This window comes from Sander lucioperca, chromosome 12, assembly GCF_008315115.2.
Source record: "Sander lucioperca isolate FBNREF2018 chromosome 12, SLUC_FBN_1.2, whole genome shotgun sequence".
Taxonomy (NCBI): domain Eukaryota; kingdom Metazoa; phylum Chordata; class Actinopteri; order Perciformes; family Percidae; genus Sander; species Sander lucioperca.
Genome location: NC_050184.1, coordinates 2,732,337 through 2,751,239, shown reverse-complemented (window position 1 = coordinate 2,751,239; position 18,903 = coordinate 2,732,337). Strand labels below are relative to the sequence as shown.

Sequence of the window (18,903 nt, the reverse complement as noted above, 5' to 3'; positions counted from 1 at the left end):
CCTGAAAGAACCAAGCAGGCCTGACTTGTCTCACCCTCCAAATCTCTTCAAAACTTGACATTTTCTCACATTTCAACTCTCTCTCACTTAGAGAGAGGAAGAGGAAAATGAGGGACATCGATGTCACTCAATTATCCTGGGAATTATTTCCGTTGATCCTGACTAGATGAAACCCAACTGTAGGTGTTGATTAACCCACCACACACTTTTTGCTGGTCAATGTGAACAGAACAGAAAATCGGCAAACATTCCCTTAAGTTTACGTTACGCTGACGCTAGCAGTAGCTAGCTAGCTTGGTTGGCAGAAAGCTGAACAAGACATTTTTTAGGCGACCAAAATGTTCCAGTTGACTTTGCCGAAGTGAAAACACACAGTGAGAGGGTCAAAGTTTAAGATGAAAATACGGTCAACACCCAAAAACAAGTTGAGGTCTATTTTAATGTCCACAGTGTTAGCATAGTTAGCATCGCTAAGCCTCTGTCCTGATTGACAGGTCCTAAAACATCCCCTGCTTTATCCTCTATTTTAAAATAAATGGGAGCATCATTTACTAAATGAACATCATGCTGTGTTGAAGAAGACTTGAAACTAGCGATTGAGACCATCAACTCATTATGAAAATGTTTACTGAGGTAATAAATGAAGAGAGAAGTAGGCTCATTTTCTCATAGACTTCTATAGAAACAGACTTCTTTTTGTAGCCGGTGGAGTCGCCCCCTGCTGGAAGTTAGAGAGAACGCAGCTTTAAGGAGCTTCAGCGTCGGCTTCACTTCTCAGACCTGGAAGCTATGGTTACCACATTTCTATTTGTATTTTTAAAGATACACTTTTGAGTAGGGGCTGTTGGGCATCTAGCTTCAAAAATGCTTTTACTAAACTGATCACTCTGTCCACTGTCAACTCATCTAAACACACGTGTATATATAACTTAAATGACTTGTTAATGGCTACCATTCTATGTATGGGTTCTTATTGGTTCTCTCCAATCTCTTAGACTTCAAAATCACATCCTTATTGTGACAGATCAAGTAAATGTAATAAGGCACAAAGACCTTATTAAATATTAATTAAGGCACAAATAATGTGTTAGAAACTTCTCTTTTGTCAATGGAGATCATTGTCATGTCAGAGTGTATTTATGATTGAGCCTATATGGCCTTTCTGATTCACCATATTTGAGGATTGTTCAGCATTTTCATTTTAAGTTTGTGGGTTTTATCCAGTCTCCTTATTTCATGTGAACTACTGAGTGTGCCTTAATGAAAAAAATAAGCTAATGGCTATAGCCATAATTGGATTGGATTGTACTTGAATGGTTTGTGATCGTGTAAAAGTTTAATTTTGCTTAACTGACAATAAAAGTTTATTGTTGTGGGAAACTGTATAATTATGTCATCTGACAATTTGTTGCATATATTTCTTGGTTTAGACCTTAGCAACATGTTTTTGTCCACTGGATGCGGAACGTCTGCGGACCGGCTCCGCTGCGGAACGGCTGCGTGCTCCGCCGTCCGTCAATACCCACCAGGTCCGGATTTGTTGCGGCACGGCTGCGGCCATGACTGACAGCTGTAGTCACGAGGACCCACGAGATCTCACGAATTCACGTAGAATAGAACCACAAAACCAACAACAGTTAGTTTCCATCCAGAGGAGTAGAGGGGAAACTACTCTGAGCTGTGTTTTCAAGGTGTAGTGCAGGGAGATATGATCCGCCGTGAGCACGTGGTATTTTACTTTGAAAATTAACCGGATTTTTATTTTGTTTCTGTGCTCGACTTCCCGTCCCGCATTTTCTGCTGTGTGCCGAATTGCTGCGGAGCTCTCCGGCGTCCGGCAAAAAATAGAAGCTCTGCGTATCTGCTCCGGAGGGCTGCGGACCGCCGGAGCTGGGACGGAGCCGTTCCGCAGTCAGTGGAAATACACACACTGACTTTAATGGAAACCTAATGACTCCTCCGACGTTCCGGAGCCGTTCCGCATCCAGTGGAAATTGCCGGAAAGGCTTGTATCATGTGCACGCAACAACAGTGTTGTCATTACTTAGAATTCCTCATGAAGGCGACAGAAACTACGCACTATAGCTTTAGGTCCGTTTCACACTGGCTGCGTGGCGTGAGCGTGTTAGCCGCGTGGCGTTATATTTCGGCTCCCATGTTAACAGGTTAGAGCTTACACACCGCCTGCGTGACACGCATGTCTCAGGCGCAGCTCGTGCATGCTAGAAATAGGACCAACGCCTATTTTTCACGCGACACGCAAGCGTGTTGGAAGCGTTTCCAGGCAAAATAAAATACAAAAAGATGTTTATATGTCATTTTGACACAAATACATTTAATAAATGTTTGAAAGTCTCGAGGTTTTATATAAATGTAATTTAGAAAATAATTTATAATTTTGATTTTTTTAACATTGCACCTGTCAATACAGAACAAAATATTCTGGAGCCTATTTTGCCATCAATACTGAAGACGTTGTCTTTGCTGTAATCAGATCAGTATATATTAATGTTTAACATTAAGTATACTACTGCTTGAGTGCATTTTATCAATGGGAAACATACATGTGTACAGACAAGGCTAGCAGCAGCGCCGCATTAGAGACGTTTGTGGTGTGAAAAGACATAGAAAACGCCACGCAACAGAAACGCCACGCAGCCAGTGTGAAGCCGGCTTTAAGCATACGGAGTCTGGGGTGTACCACCAGAACAATGATATTCTTTCTAATCAATTAAAAGTAAAATTTTTAGTTGTTGAACATTGTTGTTCGGCCCACAACTTTACTGTTTTGGTTCAGTCTCAGCGCTCTCATTAACCTGGTTCCCAGCAAACAGATACAGTTAGAGACTCGCTGGTGAACATAGTGGAGCATGTAGCAGCTAAAGAGACAGATTTCCTTACCTTTAAGGACACAAACACCACTCCAAATGAATAATAATGCTGCTCTGTGTGCTGCCTCCAAGTGGCCTAAAAAATACTTAGTTAACTTTGTCAACCTTGACCCTATTTTCCTGTTTTTGTTTAAGTAATTGGGCAATTGCGCACCTTCAATTTACATCCACAAAAAGTGCTGTTTCTGCCACTGACAGGCTCAGATTATTATTATTATTATTATTATTATTATTATTATTATTAAGTGTCTGACAACATTATGGAAAGGATCCCTACAGAGATAGACCTTTTTGTTAAAGAGTAAGATCCTTTTTGTTTAACATGAAACTGCCCCAAAATCGCTATCACCAAACCCACCAGACTCCATTTAAATAAACACAACTTTTAGCGTGTATAGAGCCAGCATATAATCACATGTAAATGGGTGAATTAATGGTTTATTTCAACCAAACCAGAGTGGTGATTGTTGGAACAGTGGAATGGCGAAGCAAGACGGTTTTGATAGTTTTTGATTTGTTTCTGTCGACTTTGAATGAAGTGTGTTTTACGCTAATAAAATTACTGTTTATTTAAACGGAGTCTGGTGGGTTTGGCGATAGCAAGTTCGCGGCACAGAATTTGTCCTTTTTGTTAAACAAAAAAGATCTTTCTCTTTAACAAAAAGGACAACTTCTGTAGGGATCATTTCCATAATGTTGTCAGACATTTAGAATAATAATCTGAGAATGGCAGTGATTAAACAGCACTTTTTGTGGATGTAACATTGTAGCTTGTGTCACTGCTGCCGACTGCAGTGATCTCGCTTCATACCGGACTAATTTTAAAGACTGTTGATCCATCAGTCACTTAGACACAAAAACAGAAAAAAAGGGCCCAGGTTGAAAAAAAGTTACCCTTTAATGGAGGAGACCTTGGAAGAGTTCTAGGTCAAGAGTAGAATATTGTTTATTGTCATCTGCCTAATGCCATTTTTTTTCTGTTTACACTTTTTAAGTTTCTAAAAAAAACATCCAGTGAGTTTGTATTTTAAAAATTGTCCCTGTAATGAATTTTATGAGCTCAAGAAGATAGCAGTGCAGGGTCTTAATAAGGAGTATGAAAGTCCCGGATCAGAATTAACTTAATGTAAGTTCTTGACATTGGTCACATAATCCAGCAGGCGTGTTTTCCCTAAATGTTGGGCTGAAAACAGCAAGCACAAATCTTCACAGTCGCGCTCCGGTGAGAAATACTAGAACAAATCAACTGCTCAACTTAAACCTCCCCCCCACCCCCTGCAGGAACCCAGGGGGGCAGTAACACATTATGAAAACAATGTTCTCAATCAAACGCTTTACCCAACACAGCCTACCGAACACACCCTTCTTCTCAAACTATGGGGTCAAGTTTTCCTAAGGTAGTGCCAGAGTGAAGTCAACAGTGTAAAAGGTGAGTCAAACAGTCCCAGCCAATGTCCTCGTGTTCAGCAGGCAATGACAAAATGTCCATCAAACAATTAGTGGCCCAGTACCTGAATTCAACTTCCTGAGCACATCATGTTTGTCCAGTCACAGCAGAGCTGCCTCGAAGAGCAGTGTGGGCGTGTGTGTAAAGGGTGTGTAAAGGGTGAGATTGGCTATGAGTCTTTGAGCGTGCTAATCTGGGCAAAGATCTTGAGCGCAGGGCCCAGTTTGATGTTCATGGTTCCCATGAGATGGTCCTCCTTCAGCAGCAGCAGGGCCTGTCCGTCGATCTCCTGAGAACGGAACTCCTCGGCAATCTCCAGACAACCTGCAGCCACAAAAACACCAACAGTCAGCGTTACACATTGACTCGCGTCGCCAGCTCTTATCTCTACGGCGCTGTGGAGTAAGGTCTGGCTACACCACAGATGCATTCTGGGATAGGAGGAAAAAAAAGAAAAGCCTAGAAATCTAGACCACCTTAGCGGCAGCAAATTTAATTTGCAGCCAGGGTCGTCTAGCAACTCTCGGTTGACTTGCGAGCTGGAAAAACCAAACTCTAGTCAGACCAATCACATTGTGTATAGAGTCGGTGGGCGGGGCTTATGGCTGCTGCTGCTGCTGCTGGTGAACAGCGGTCTTCTGGAAGACTTGGAGTTCAGCTTTTCTTTGAGAAAAGAACAAAGAACGGCACTGAAGTCATTCTTAAAAAAGGAAGATGTGTTCGGAGTTTAAAGTTGAATCTATCAACTAGCCTTGCTCTGGTTGGTTGTAGAGCTATCCTATTGCGTGCAGAGGGAATTTGAAAGACAACCGTTTATCCCGCCCCTCGGATTGAGCCCTGCCAACGGTGAGTTCCCAGACCCAACATCTGGATGTGGGTCTGGCTTGTCAGGCTAAAAAAAACAAACACTCTGGGTTGTTTGCATTTCTTTAAACCAATCACAATCGTCTTGGGGCGACGGTGGCTCTGCTAAATAGTTCCTAAATGTACTTCCGTAGATCCAGACTAGAACAAATGTAAGCCTGTAACAGTTGAGGCAGTGCCCACCTGGCAGAAGGGAGATGAACTCGTAGACGTCCTCTATGTTCCACTGGCCCGGGTCACTGGGCAGGAAGCTGTGGGGCTGCGTGGCTGACAGGGGGGACTGGGGCGTTTTGTAGCCAGTTAAGTCTGAACATTGGCTGGACTCTCCGTGCGCAGGGTGGGCCGACAGACCGGTGGACAGAGCAGCAGCAGCCGCAGCAGGCTTCTGCACAAAGGGAGCAGTCGGAGAGTCAGACAGGTTTCACAACAAGACTTTGTGTCAAAGACTGAAGGAAAGGAGCCAAGACTTTAGTTACATTTGCCTGTGACGTGATGACATGTAGAGACGAGATAAGAGCTATAAGTCAGATAAAGAAGACATATTGGATTGATTTCAAAGAGTGCAGGTTTTAATTGTTACGTACAGACGGGCAGTTAGCAATCACGGCAGGGCATTGCACAAAATAACGTGAATTGAAAGCCACCACTCACCTTCTTTTTTGACTCTAAACTGCAGGTTTTGTGGTTTCCGTTCAGCGCTCTTTGTTTCTTCATGTTCTCCAGGGTGGTTTTGCGGTTTGGGAAGAGACCCATTCTCTTTGTGCATCCCACATTGTAGCTACAAAGAGAGTTAACATGGAGAAGCTCAAACTTAAGCGTGATTTTTGCTTCTGCGTGAGATCAACGCCGTGGCTACGTACGTAGGTACACGGAGACACCAACCCTACGCCGTAGCCTGACGTCCACTAGAGATCGACCGATATGGATTTTTTAATGCCGATACCGATTCTTTTTTCCATCAGCTTTAGCCGATGACCGATACGGGCTGCCGATTTTCTTGAGCCGATATTTGGAGCCGATGCTGCTTTTGCGCCCTCAATTTACATCATAAAAATGTAAACCCTGCCATACTGGATTTGTTTTCGGAATATGCTCTGCCATTTCTTTAAAAATAATAAAACAACAACACAGATCAGTGTCACTTCTGCAATCATCTTACATTCATATCACCCAAATGATGTGTGCAATGTGCATCATATGAATGGGTGCACTGCATATAGTTAACTGTGCAAGGGTGAAAGGCTTTCATCAACATCTACAACACAGCCTTGATGATGCATTGCTTGCTGACATATTATAAGACCGATATAATCAGGTCATCACAAAATGTCCTTTGTCAACGCATACAATTTACCACAATAATATGAAAAGTAGCCATTGAAAATAAAAGTGCTTGATTTGTAATTTAAGACTGCCATGGTGCTGAAAGCCTGCCAGGCTTCCAGCACCAGCACTCTGCTAGTGGGGGAGGGGGGCAGTGCACGGTCTGCACGTGAACTGCAGCGTCTCCAGCAACACAGAGCTGCCTGTGGACACCTGTCTGTAAATAATGCCGGGATGCCGACACACGTAAAAACGCAAATTTCGGCCCGATATATCGGCCGGCCGATAAAATCAGTCTATCACTAACGTTCACCTCTCAAGAAATGTAACTACGTGCCGCGGCAACCCACGCCGCTCAGCCGTGGCTTGGTAGCGTTTCATTTCCTGGTTCTCCTTCTCCATAAACAACATGACATCAAGGAGAGGGTTAACTTCTCCTGCTCCAGATTCCCCACCGTGGTCAGAAAGAACAGAGGAGACACTTTGTTACTCTCACCATGACTCTAGAGTCACTACTCACTAGATAATCACCGTCACTTTCTCTCACTCTACTACACCCACACACGTTTGTTTCACTATCTTTGAGGGGACCCGTCATTGACATAATGCATTCCCTAGCCCCTTACCCTAACCTTAACCATCAGAACTAAATGCCTAACCTTAACCCTTACCCTCACCCTAACCATAACCTAATTCTAACCCTAATCCTAAAACCAAGTCTTAACCCTCAAACAGCCCTTTAAAGTTGTGGGGTCCAGCATTTTGGGCCCCACAAGCCTGTGCAGACCCCACAAGTATACTGTATTCCCCGGTTTTTGGACCCCACAAATATAGTAAAACAAACACACACACACACACACACACTCTCTGGCCCTGCTATTCTCTTAGAGAGAAGACACACCAGCCCGATAATCGGGCGTCGGGCCGCCTGGCGAGGTCGGTGACTCGAGTCTGTTCAGTGTGTTCCGTGCCGTCGGCCGTCTGAGGAGCCGTCGGCCTTCATTTTGGCCGACCTGACATGTTCAGTCGGAGACAGGGCAGTCGGGACTCACCCGGAAATGGGGAGCGGATGAGCCGCTCAAAATCTGACGAAAATCTTCTAAACTGACCTTTGTCGATCTGAAATGAAGACCGATTCAGCAACTGCACGGCCTATTTCTCTCTTAAAATGTTTTCAGAAACACGTTTCGGTGAACTATTTTAGTACAATATGAGATCGTATTCTGAACGAGCCGCCATGACAGTCTGGCTGTGAATTTCCGGAGAAAAAAGACCCGCGTGACGCGTTCGTCCAATCAGCTGCCGGTTTTCATTTTCTGGGAAATAATCAGACTGTTAATGGAAACAATACAGAGAAGCACCGCCTGCTGCTATGAAGACGTATTACGTTTCGCGCACGCGCAGAGCGTACGCTCAAGTCGGCGTCGCCTCAGTGTGTTCTGAGGTATTTTTTGGACCTCGGGGACCCGACTGATCAGTCCGACTGGCTTTACTGCCGACGGTCGGCCATCTGGTTGGTGTGTCAGGGCCCTTAAAGAGATCGACACACACACCAACGCACAAGTATGAACATCAGGGTACTTACGTGGAGTCCCCCAGGACCATAAATCATGCTTTACTCCTTAACCCTTGTGTTGTCCTCGGGTCAAATTTGACCCATTTTCAAAGTTTTTATATCAAAAATATGGGTTTCTTATAGGCCCGCACGATTAATCGTTATAAAATCGCGATCTTGATTCACCCTGTTCACGATTTAATTTTTAAATAACTTCAATTTTTATTATTATTTAATTTTACGAGCCGACTGCATCACAAACGCTATGACTTTCTTCTGTGAGTTTTAAACATAGACTGTATAAAATAGGTTTTAAAGAGCTCCCAAGCGCTGCAGTGCTCTCCCTTCTCTTCATTGAAGCCTCTGTGTTTACAGGCTCGTGATGATGCGCAATGTGCTATAGGTGCCAAAACAAAATCTATGTTTGGTACGGCTTATTAGTTTGGTTTTGTCATGGTTCATGTGTGCAGTAAACATTACACTTCGTGAGAAAAAAATCGTGGCTGAGAATCGTGATATCAATTCTAAGCTAAAAAATTCGTGATTCATATTTTTTCCCCGAATCGTGCAGGCCTGACGTGAGACTCGTCCTTAAAAAGACTTCAGACTCAACCTCGAGAGGCTGTCTTCCCGGCTTTGTCTTACCGTTTGGCGCACACTGTAGAACAGAACCTCTTGGACCGTTTGAAGACGTAGGCAAAATCCACCCTGCCGCACAGCTCACAGGTCAGCATGGGCTCCTGCTGGGCTTTTACCTCTGAGGGAACACAGTCGACACACAGTCAGCCGGACGCAGACAAACCCCCCGAGGCACAGAACAGGGACCATTACTACAAACATCCACCGAAAAACACATCTGTGGAGGGACAAGGAGTCCACGACATGGCACACAGTATTCACTCTGTCATCCCCTAAAAATGTCAACTTTTGAAGAAAATTTGGATGGTGCAACAAGGCAGGCCTGCTTGGTTCTATCGGGGAATGAGTGTAAAGATTTACAAATACTATGTTTAGGGCATTTCCTCTCTAACTGGGACGTTTTGGAACTGATTGGTGGGATTGCTGTGGACAACAACTCAAGATGGCGCCGCAGAATGGCGACACGGTGTGTTGGAGCGCTCTGTTTTGTTTTGTTTTGTGTTTTAATTCTGTTTCTTGCGATGGTACCCGTATCTCATTCACAAGTGAAGAGCTCGTGAACTTCAGGGCAACAACACCATCAGACTTATTTCCCACTTTTCTTCTCCCTTCACTGGAAATTTTGGACATTCTGGTCAAAGGTGCGCTCACCTTTGCTCACGCAGAGAAACGCCGGAGGAGAGGGAAACGGGCCGGTGCGCTGGTGCGTCTCCGCCAGCGAGGATCACGCACACCGTTACCTGGAATATTCCTCTCTAACGTGCGCTCTCTGCCCAACAAAGTGGAGGAATTACAACTGCTGTTGAGGGGAAACAGGGACTTTTCTTCATCTGCTGTTTTGTGCTTCACGGAGACGTGGCTCTGTGGATTAATACCGGACTCTGCGCTGCAGCTGGCAGGCTTCCAGCTTTTCAGAGCGGACAGAGACACGGACCTCTCCGGCAAAACTAAAGGTGGAGGAATCGGTTTCTACATCAACGGCGGTTGGTGCAACGACGTGACAGTGATCCAGCAGTATTGTTCTCCTGACCTGGAGTATTTCACCATAAACTGTAAGCCTTTTTATTCACCCCGTGAGTTCCATTCATTCATTCTGGTCGGTGTTTACATCTCACCGCAGGCCAACGTGCAGGACGCGCAGCGCATGCTTGCCGACCAGATACTGTGTGTGGAGCGGACCAACCCGGACTCCCTAGTTATTGTCCTTGGTGACTTTAATAAAGGGAACCTCACTCATGAACTCCCTAAATATAGTCAACATATTAAATGCCCGACCAGAGAGGAGAACATTCTGGATCACTGTTACACCACAGTCAGGGATGCTTATCACGCCGTCCCCCGTGCTGCACTGGGGCACTCTGACCACATCATGGTTCACCTGATCCCCGCCTACAGGCAGAAACTAAAGCTCTGCAAACCTGTAGCGAGGACATCAAGGAAGTGGACCAGTGTAGCTGTGGAGGATCTCCAGTCGTGTTTGGATTGTACTGACTGGGATGTGTTCAGGACTGCTACCAACAGTCTGGATGAGTACACAGAGGCTGTGACGTCATACATCAGCTTCTGTGTTCCATCAAGCACCAGGGTGAGTTACAACAATGACAAACCCTGGTTCACAGCCAAACTCAGAAGGTTAAGGCTGGCTAAGGAAGAGGCGTTCAGGAGTGGGGACAAAGACAGATTTAAAGAGTCAAAGTACAAATTTAGCAAGGCAGTGAAGGAGGCTAAACATCGGTACTCTGAGAAGCTCCAACGCCAGTTCTCAGCTAATGACTCTGCGACTGTCTGGAAAGGACTTAGGCAGATCACCAACTTCAAGCCTAAAACCCCCCACTCCTTCAATGACCGACACCATCCCCCACGACACCTCCCTACAGCTACAGCCACTGTGCATCACCTCCACCTCGCCCACCTCAGCAGGGTCCTGGGCCCCCCCACCAATGCCCTCCTTAAAGGTCCCCTCCACCTCCATCCCCCCTCCCACCTCAGTGACGACTCTCTCCATTCACGAGAGGGACGTCAACAGACTGTTCAGGAGACAGAATCCCAGGAAAGCTGCTGGACCGGATGCTGTCTCCCCATCCAGCTTGAAGCACTGCGCTGACCAGCTGTCTCCAGTGTTCACAGACATTTTTAACACCTCACTGGAGACATGTCACGTGCCAGCCTGCTTCAAGACCTCAACCATAATCCCTGTCCCCAAGAAGCCAAGGACCACAGGACTTAATGACTTCAGACCCGTCGCCCTGACCTCTGTGGTTATGAAGTCCTTTGAGCGCCTTGTGCTTTCACACCTCAAAGACCTCACCGACCCCCTCCTGGACCCCCTGCAGTTTGCCTACAGAGCCAATAGGTCTGTAGACGATGCAGTCAACCTGGCCCTCCACTACATCCTCCGGCACCTGGACTCCGCAGGAACCTACGCCAGGATCCTGTTTGTGGACTTCAGCTCTGCCTTCAATACCATCATCCCGGCTCTGCTTCAGCAGAAACTCTCCCAGCTTGGTGTGCCTGACTCCACCTGCAGGTGGATCACTGACTTCCTGTCTGACAGGAAGCAGCATGTGAAGCTGGGGAAACACGTCTCCGACTCACAGACCATCAGCACCGGATCCCCCCAGGGCTGCGTTCTTTCTCCTCTGCTCTTCTCCCTGTACACCAACAGCTGCACCTCCAGTCACCAGTCCGTCAAGCTTCTGAAGTTTGCGGACGACACCTCCCTCATCGGACTCATCTCTGATGGAGACGAGTCCGCCTACAGGTGGGAGGCCGACCACCTGGTGACCTGGTGCAAGCAAAACAATCTAGAGCTCAACGCTCTAAAGACAGTGGAGATGGTTGTGGACTTCAGAAAGAACCCAGCCTCACCTGCCCCCATCACCCTCTGTGGCTCCACAATTGACACTGTGGAGTCTTTCCGCTTCCTGGGAACTACCATCTCCCAGGACCTCAAGTGGGAGCTGAACATCAGCTCCCTCGTCAAGAAAGCACAACAGAGGATGTACTTCCTGCGGCAGCTGAAGAAATTCAACCTGCCAAAGACAATGATGGTGCACTTTTACACAGCCATCATTGAGTCCATCCTCACATCCTCCATCACCATCTGGTACGCTGCTGCCACTGCCAAGGACAAGGGCAGGCTGCAGCGTGTCATTCGGTCAGCTGAGAAGGTGATTGGCTGCAATCTGCCGCCGCTCCAGGACCTATACGCCACCAGGACTCTGAAGCGTGCTGGAAAGATTGTGGCTGACCCCTCCCACCCCAGACACAAGCTCTTTGAGCCACTCCCCTCTGGCAGGAGGATGAGGTCCATTAGGACCAAAACCTCACGCCACAAACAGTTTTTTCCCCTCCGCCACTAGTCTTCTAAACAAGGCTCGGAATCCATCCTGACTCTCTCCACACCTCACCTCTGGCTCCTCATGCCACTGTACCTACTCTGCTGTAGCGTCCCTTTTCACTACTGTTTAACTTATTATACTATTTATTTAAATTTATTTTATTGTTATTAATACGTACTGTGTGTATATGTTTATACTTATATTGTTTATATCTTTTTATCCTTCTTATATTTGTATGTGTGACATGCTCCAACAACACCATGACAAATTCCTCGTATGTGCAACGTACTTGGCAATAAAGCCCTTTCTGATTCTGATTCTGATTCTGACGAAGTACATACGGAGATACACTGGTAAGAGATAATGAGGTTTAACCATGTATCAAGCTAATTTAGGCTACTTTCAGACTGCAGGCAAAAGTGGCCCAAATCTGATTTTTTTGGGGTCAAGTGACCAGATCAGACTTCTTCAGAAGTAGTGTGAACACTCAAATCTTGCCCAGATCAGATTTTTTCAAATCAGATTTAGACCACTTCCATATGTGGTCCTGAATCAGACCCAGGTCGGATTTATTTCAATGCAGCCGCAGTGTGAACAACCAAGGAGGATTTGATGCGACTTTTACGTCAACCTACATCGACATCTGCGTCTTGAGGAGAGGCGCTGACAGAGATAATCAAAAGTTGCCCTCGACATCCGAATTTTTAGAATAAACTGCGTCTCTGTGAAGCTATTCACATCGCAGTCCCACAACTCCTGGCTTCGTCTCTGCCTCCACACAGACCTCTGTAGTGAATTTGCAGCCATAGCCCCGCAAAAGGCCAAAATAGCCAACTTGGCTCTCTCTCTTCATTCTTCTCCTCCTCAGCACCTGCTCATTAATGTTACGGCTGCCATTACACAAACATTTTGAAATCAAAGTGAAAATGCTTACTTCCTCCATAACCTCCCTAACTTTAGTGCAACAGCTGCTGCGTCTGATGTCATTGTCATTGTTCTTTTGCGCATGCGGGTCAGATCGAAACCGCAAACAGTTCACGCTGGAATCTGATATAGGCTACACTTTAAAAGGTAACGTGAACAGACAAACAAAAAAATCGGATCTGAATTAGGCATTAAGACTGTGAACATGTGAAGGCGTGAACGTAGCCTTAAATAGCTCACGTTACTGTCCTGTGTCAACAGTTAACTTCATGTAATATTGTATGTGGCGTTTTCTTTTGCGGGGTGCAAATGTTCCACCAAAACAAATTCCTTTACCCTTTGGTGAGAAGCCGTCCATCTTTGAGTCTGCAGTGTGTCTCCTCAGGCTCTCAATTGAGAAGGATGGACGTTCCACCTGCAGACAGAAAAGAAATACTTTTTATATATATATATATAATAATTTTGACAGCTGACACCGCTTCAAAAGACCGAAATAATCACAGAACACTATCAGAACGCAGTGTTCAAATATGCTCTGGCTTCTTTGTTCCACCAAAGCGCCGCCCCAAGACGATTGTGATTGGTTTAGAGGAATGCAAACCACCCAGAGTGTTTTTATCTCCTATCCCAGAATGCATCTGTGGTGTAGCCAGACGTTCCTCCCCTGCAGCGCTGTGGAGATAGAGCCGGGTTGCGTCCGAAATCTCATTCTCTGCACTAACGCACTCGACGTGTATACTTATCGTTCAAAATACCTGTGTGTAAATAAACAGCAGTGTGTATCTCTGCGAACGCACTAAGCTGTCATTTTCAACGTCACTTCCTGAGAGCCTTGTTGCTGTTGAAGACGCGTAACCATGGTAACCCCATGCCGACCTCCGCTTTAGCGGCTTTGCCAGATAGCGCTTAGATTACTGAAAGAGGATGGCAACTAGACCAACAGTCGTTTAAATATGTAGAAATGTAAATTAGAGCGTTGTTGACGTTACAGAGCTGCCTTGGTTTCTGTCTGTCTGTTATGAACGTTGTCGTTACTACCGCATTGCATTGTGGGATATGTATGCCGGCGTATTGTCCAGTATTGCATACTGTAATATTTTACCGAAAATAGTATGCAATTCATGTACTATGGGTTTCATACTAAGATTTCGGACATACTAAAAAATCTCACACACTGTTTTAGCTACTAAATATGATGTTCATCTGGAAATTAGGGCTGCACGATATGAGGAAAATATCTAGTTGCGATTATTTTTTGACTGATATTGCGATTGCGATATGATTCACGATATTGGAGAGAACGATCATTTTTGTATCATTATTCTCATTTTCATTGAAAATTATTAACATTGAAAGAAATGTGCGATTTTTTTGCGAGGATCTGTAACAAAAAAAGATTTTTTTCTGTAGTCTGTAGGATGGGATTTGTAGTCCCAGGACGTCTCTGCTTGCACCACAATACTTCATCAGAACGGTCTGACACATATTTTGCCTTTAACAAATATTGCGCCCCCCTGCGATTTGGATATTGCACTAGTCCATATTGCGATTAATTGTGCAGCCCTACAGGAAACGCGAGACGTTAAGTGTATTTGTGACTTTACAGAGAGACACAATCAGAGCTCCGGTACTCACAGGGAACGGCTCAGCACCCTCCTGGATGACGAAGCCTTCTATCAGATGGGTGAGGATGTGGGACGTGACTACGGCCTGGGCTGCTTTACTCTCTCCATTGTGCTGGCTGTTGTTGCTGTTAGTGTTCCCATTGCCAGAGGTCATGACTGGAGCACAGGCCGCCCCCTCACCTGTCAACACAAGCAGCGCGGCAAACTCAACAAGCGCCTGGTGTTAGTGTTAGGTTTACGGTTCATCCGTGAAGAGAACACCACTCCAAGGTGCCAGACGCCATCGAATGTGAGCATCTGCTCACTCAAGTCGGTTACAACGACAAACTGCAGTCAGGTCGAGAGAGAGAGAGAGAGAGAGAGAGGGGGAGAGAGAGAGGGGGAGAGGGGGAGAGAGAGAGAGAGGGGGGGGGAGAGAGAGAGAGAGAGGGGGGGAGAGAGAGGGGGAGAGGGGGAGAGAGAGAGAGAGGGGGGGGGAGAGAGAGAGGGGGGGGGAGAGAGAGAGAGAGGGAAGAGATGGAGAGAGAGAGAGAGAGGGAGAGAGAGAGAGAGGGGGGGGAGAGAGAGAGATAGATAGAGGGGGAGAGAGAGCGAGAGAGGGAAGAGATGGAGAGAGAGAGGGAGAGAGAGACAGAGAGAGGGAGACAGAGAGAGAGGGAGAGAGAGAGAGAGAGAGAGAGAGAGAGAGGGAAGAGATAGAGAGAGAGGGAAGAGATGGAGAGAGAGAGGGAGAGAGATGGAGAGGGAGAGAGATGGAGAGAGAGAGAGACAGAGAGAGGGAGACAGAGAGAGGGAGAGAAAGAGGGAGAGAGAGACAGAGAGGGAGACAGAGAGAGGGAGGGAGGGAGAGACAGAGAAAGAGAGAGAGAGAGAATGGGAGAGAGAGAGGGAGGGAGAGAGAGGGAGACAGAGAGAGAGGGAGGGAGAGAGAGACAGGGACAGAGAGAGAGAGGGAGAGAGAGAGAGACAGACAGAGAGAGAGAGGGAGAGAGAGAGAGAGAGGGAGACAGAGAGAGAGAGAGAGAGAGAGAAAGAATGGGAGAGAGAGAGAGAGGAGAGAGATGTGTGATTTCAAGAGTGGCTCCCAACGGGTCTGACTGCGTTTCTTTTGAGTCGTATTTATATCTTATATCTCTCTTGATACTGCACTTATTATATGGCTCTTTGTAGTTTTGCTTATCTAAAGCTAATGTACTTGCACTTACTACTTGTTTTCTGGAGTTTGCACCTTCAAGGTTGAACGCACTTAATTGTAAGTCGCTTTGGATAAAAGCGACAGCTAAATGACATGTAATGCAATGTAATGTAATGTATTTTAGGACTTTTTGTTGTGATAAAGAAGACCCTGAATTGCCAGATTTCAGAATGCAGTCTGGCTCGGCTGTCTCTTCACACTGTGATCCCTTGTGTCCATAGTCCTGTCTATTCTTTACCTTTATTTGTTCAGCGTTGTTGTCCTTGTTCTTTGCTGTATTTCTATTTCTGTGTAATCGCACTGAAAACAATGGGGGAAAAAGGGAGTCAAATTCCTTGTTTGTGATTGTGTGACACACAGCTGATTCGGACTCAGGACGCTGGACTAGTACATTGTTGTTACTGAAACGCATCTATACTGTAGATCAGGGATCTTCAACAGGGGGTCCGGGACCCCTAGGGGGTCCTCAGAGTCAATGCAAGGGGGCCTCCACATTTTTTGTTAATTTTTAAAAGTTTTTAAAAAAATTAAAAAGTCTTAACATGAATCCACCAAACTACTAGCAACTATAACTCCCCACATGTGATAGGCTTACTGGCCTATAGGTGAGGTAGTCACTAAGGAGTTCATCCTAAGGATTCACTGAGCCACATGTATGTTTCACATTAAAACACGATTTATAAACTCATGCCAACAATTATTAGGCTATTTTAATAGCTTAGTTTTCTATGCAAAAAAGGTATGTCTAAAGTAGAGATGTTCCGATACCGATACCAGTATCGGTATCGGAACATACTGCCTAAAACGCTGGTATCGGTATCTGGAAGTACTGGAGTTTATGCACCGATCAGATACCACGTAATACAGCCCGTAAGAAAATCTACGTTAAAGTAGTTTATTTATGTTCTTTTTCCGTTATAACTGACTGTCAAACTGGAGAATAAAAGAAAGTTCTGGGGCGTTCATGTTTCACAAAGAGTTTAACCTGAGCCAGACTGACAACAAAGATAGAAATAATATCACATCCATACAGAGATAGTAGTATACAGCTGTTATACATCATATCATCCATACAGGGATAGTAGTATACAGCTGTTATACATCATATCATCCATACAGGGATAGTAGTATACAGCTGTTATACATCATATCATCTATACAGAGATATTAGTATACAGCTGTTATACATCATATCATCCATACAGGGATAGTAGTATACAGCTGTTATACATCATATCATCCATACAGGGATAGTAGTATACAGCTGTTATACATCATATCATCTATACAGAGATATTAGTATACAGCTGTTATACATCATATCATCCATACAGGGATAGTAGTATACAGCTGTTATACATCATATCATCCATACAGGGATAGTAGTATACAGCTGTTATACATCATATCATCTATACAGAGATATTAGTATACAGCTGTTATACATCATATCATCCATACAGGGATATTAGTATACAGCTGTTATACATCATATCATCCATACAGGGATAGTAGTATACAGCTGTTATACATCATATCACATCCATACAGAGATAGTAGTATACTGCTGTTAAAACATAATAAAATATATGACACACTGGTATCGGATCAGTACTCGGTATCGGCGCAAGTTCAGGTATCAGAATCGGTATCGGGAAGCAAAAAATGGTATCGGACCATCTCTAGTGTAAAGGCTCTAGGCCGCCCTACACATTACTATACGCCCAGATTAATATGCAACTTCATTTAATACAATATATTCAGGGTTCAAAATTAACTTTTTCGTCCACCAGCCAAATGGCAAGTGAATGTTCAAATCTGACCAGCCACTTTAATAGATTACCATTGTTTTTTTGGCTGGTGACTGAAGCAAATCTACCAGCCACTTGCATATTTTAACAGCATTTGGCTGGTAAATGGTGCTAATTTTGAACCCTGAATATATTTAGTAGGGGGTCCCTGCTACGTCTCTCTTTCAGTTAAGGGGTCCTTGGCTTAAAAACATGTTGAAGACCCCTGCTGTAGATCATTTAACAGCTGTTGTAAACATAAACATTCTAAATGGCCACAAGTTGATAGTGTATGTGAATGACATCATATGACTGGCCGTTAAAACGGGTCCAGGCTGTTGCCTAGCAATGGGATTCCATTGAAAAGGTCTTATCAAAGTAGAAAAGACGGATTTAATACGTGCCATACACACTCTGTCAGGTAACGTTATTAACGACTGTTAGCAATAGCAAAAGAGCGTATTATGAAGCAGCCTAGACTGACTGTAAATACCTACGAGCTTACTGAGCGTTAATAAGCTAAATCCAAACTCGCTAACTTGTTTACGTTTAAATTGCACACGTTAAATTTAGGTCGCGGTTATGAAGACCAAACGCAGTAAGGCTAAAGTAAATAGTTACAACGCTATACCGTTAGAAAGGTAGCTAGCTAAGTAGTTACACTTTACTTTTACACCAAAGTGTTCATTTATATACTATTTGAACATTTATTTTGATAAAACTAGCTAAAAAGTATCCGAGTGTGGACAGTTCCGTCCGTTTGTTACCGTTAACGTCCAATATCATTGTTGTTTTGAACTTAACAGCCTATCAAATCACGTTAACGTTAGCCCGGTGGTTACAGGGATTTGCTAGTTGAGTGTATGAATGAATTAAACTACACAGCATGAAAACCGACCTATTTAATGCTAAAACAGAAAAACTTCAGAGTAGTTCTCTTACTTTTACAGTCCGAAACCACCTCTGAATAAGTCAGAAATCAGGCGCTCCGCTCGGTAACAATGGCAGAGGGAAGAAAAGCTCTTTGTTCAACGGCTCCAAACAACGCTTCCATTTACTTACACTCCGTCCGCCGAGACGGCGAGGAGCCAGCCCGCCACCGCCACTTTTAACACCGACAAATGTTTAAGCAGCTAAAAGCCGCGGATCCTCTCCTTACACGAGGACACGCAAAGTTAGCAACTGATTCATAACCTCACTTCGGCTTTCTACTTATGCAAGCAGCAGACACAACAATCCACTTGGTGCGTGCGTGCCGTGCGTGTCCTCCTCCATAGGAAAGCCAGACAGATTCACATGAAGGACTTCC

General features: G+C 45.0%; 2 protein-coding genes across 5 annotated transcripts in view; one reads left to right on the top strand and one right to left on the bottom strand.

Annotated features, from left to right (window-relative positions):
- The window catches only part of kiaa2013 (KIAA2013 ortholog), a 27,191-nt gene extending 22,604 nt beyond the window's left edge, over window positions 1-4,587 (top strand). For both annotated transcript variants that reach the window (XR_004899102.1, XR_004107056.2), the window contains exon 6: window positions 4,467-4,587. The gene's annotated coding sequence lies outside the window, so the exon portion shown is untranslated. The remainder of the gene's footprint in view (window positions 1-4,466) is intronic.
- phc2a (polyhomeotic homolog 2a (Drosophila)) overlaps window positions 1-18,903 on the bottom strand; it is a 20,765-nt gene extending 1,862 nt beyond the window's left edge. The window contains exons 1-7 of one of the 3 annotated variants that reach the window (XM_036008530.1): window positions 18,537-18,903; window positions 14,620-14,789; window positions 13,321-13,399; window positions 8,726-8,837; window positions 5,854-5,980; window positions 5,386-5,587; window positions 4,474-4,662 (exon numbers count right to left, since the gene is read on the bottom strand). In XM_036008530.1, the coding sequence (XP_035864423.1) occupies window positions 4,508-4,662; window positions 5,386-5,587; window positions 5,854-5,980; window positions 8,726-8,837; window positions 13,321-13,399; window positions 14,620-14,763 (819 nt within the window). In that variant the 5' untranslated portion in view covers window positions 14,764-14,789; window positions 18,537-18,903 and the 3' untranslated portion in view covers window positions 4,474-4,507. Of the gene's footprint in view, window positions 1-4,209; window positions 4,663-5,385; window positions 5,588-5,853; window positions 5,981-8,725; window positions 8,838-13,320; window positions 13,400-14,619; window positions 14,790-18,536 lie in introns of those variants that run through there. The other 2 variants (XM_031311493.2, XM_031311500.2) reach the window with 2 other exon arrangements.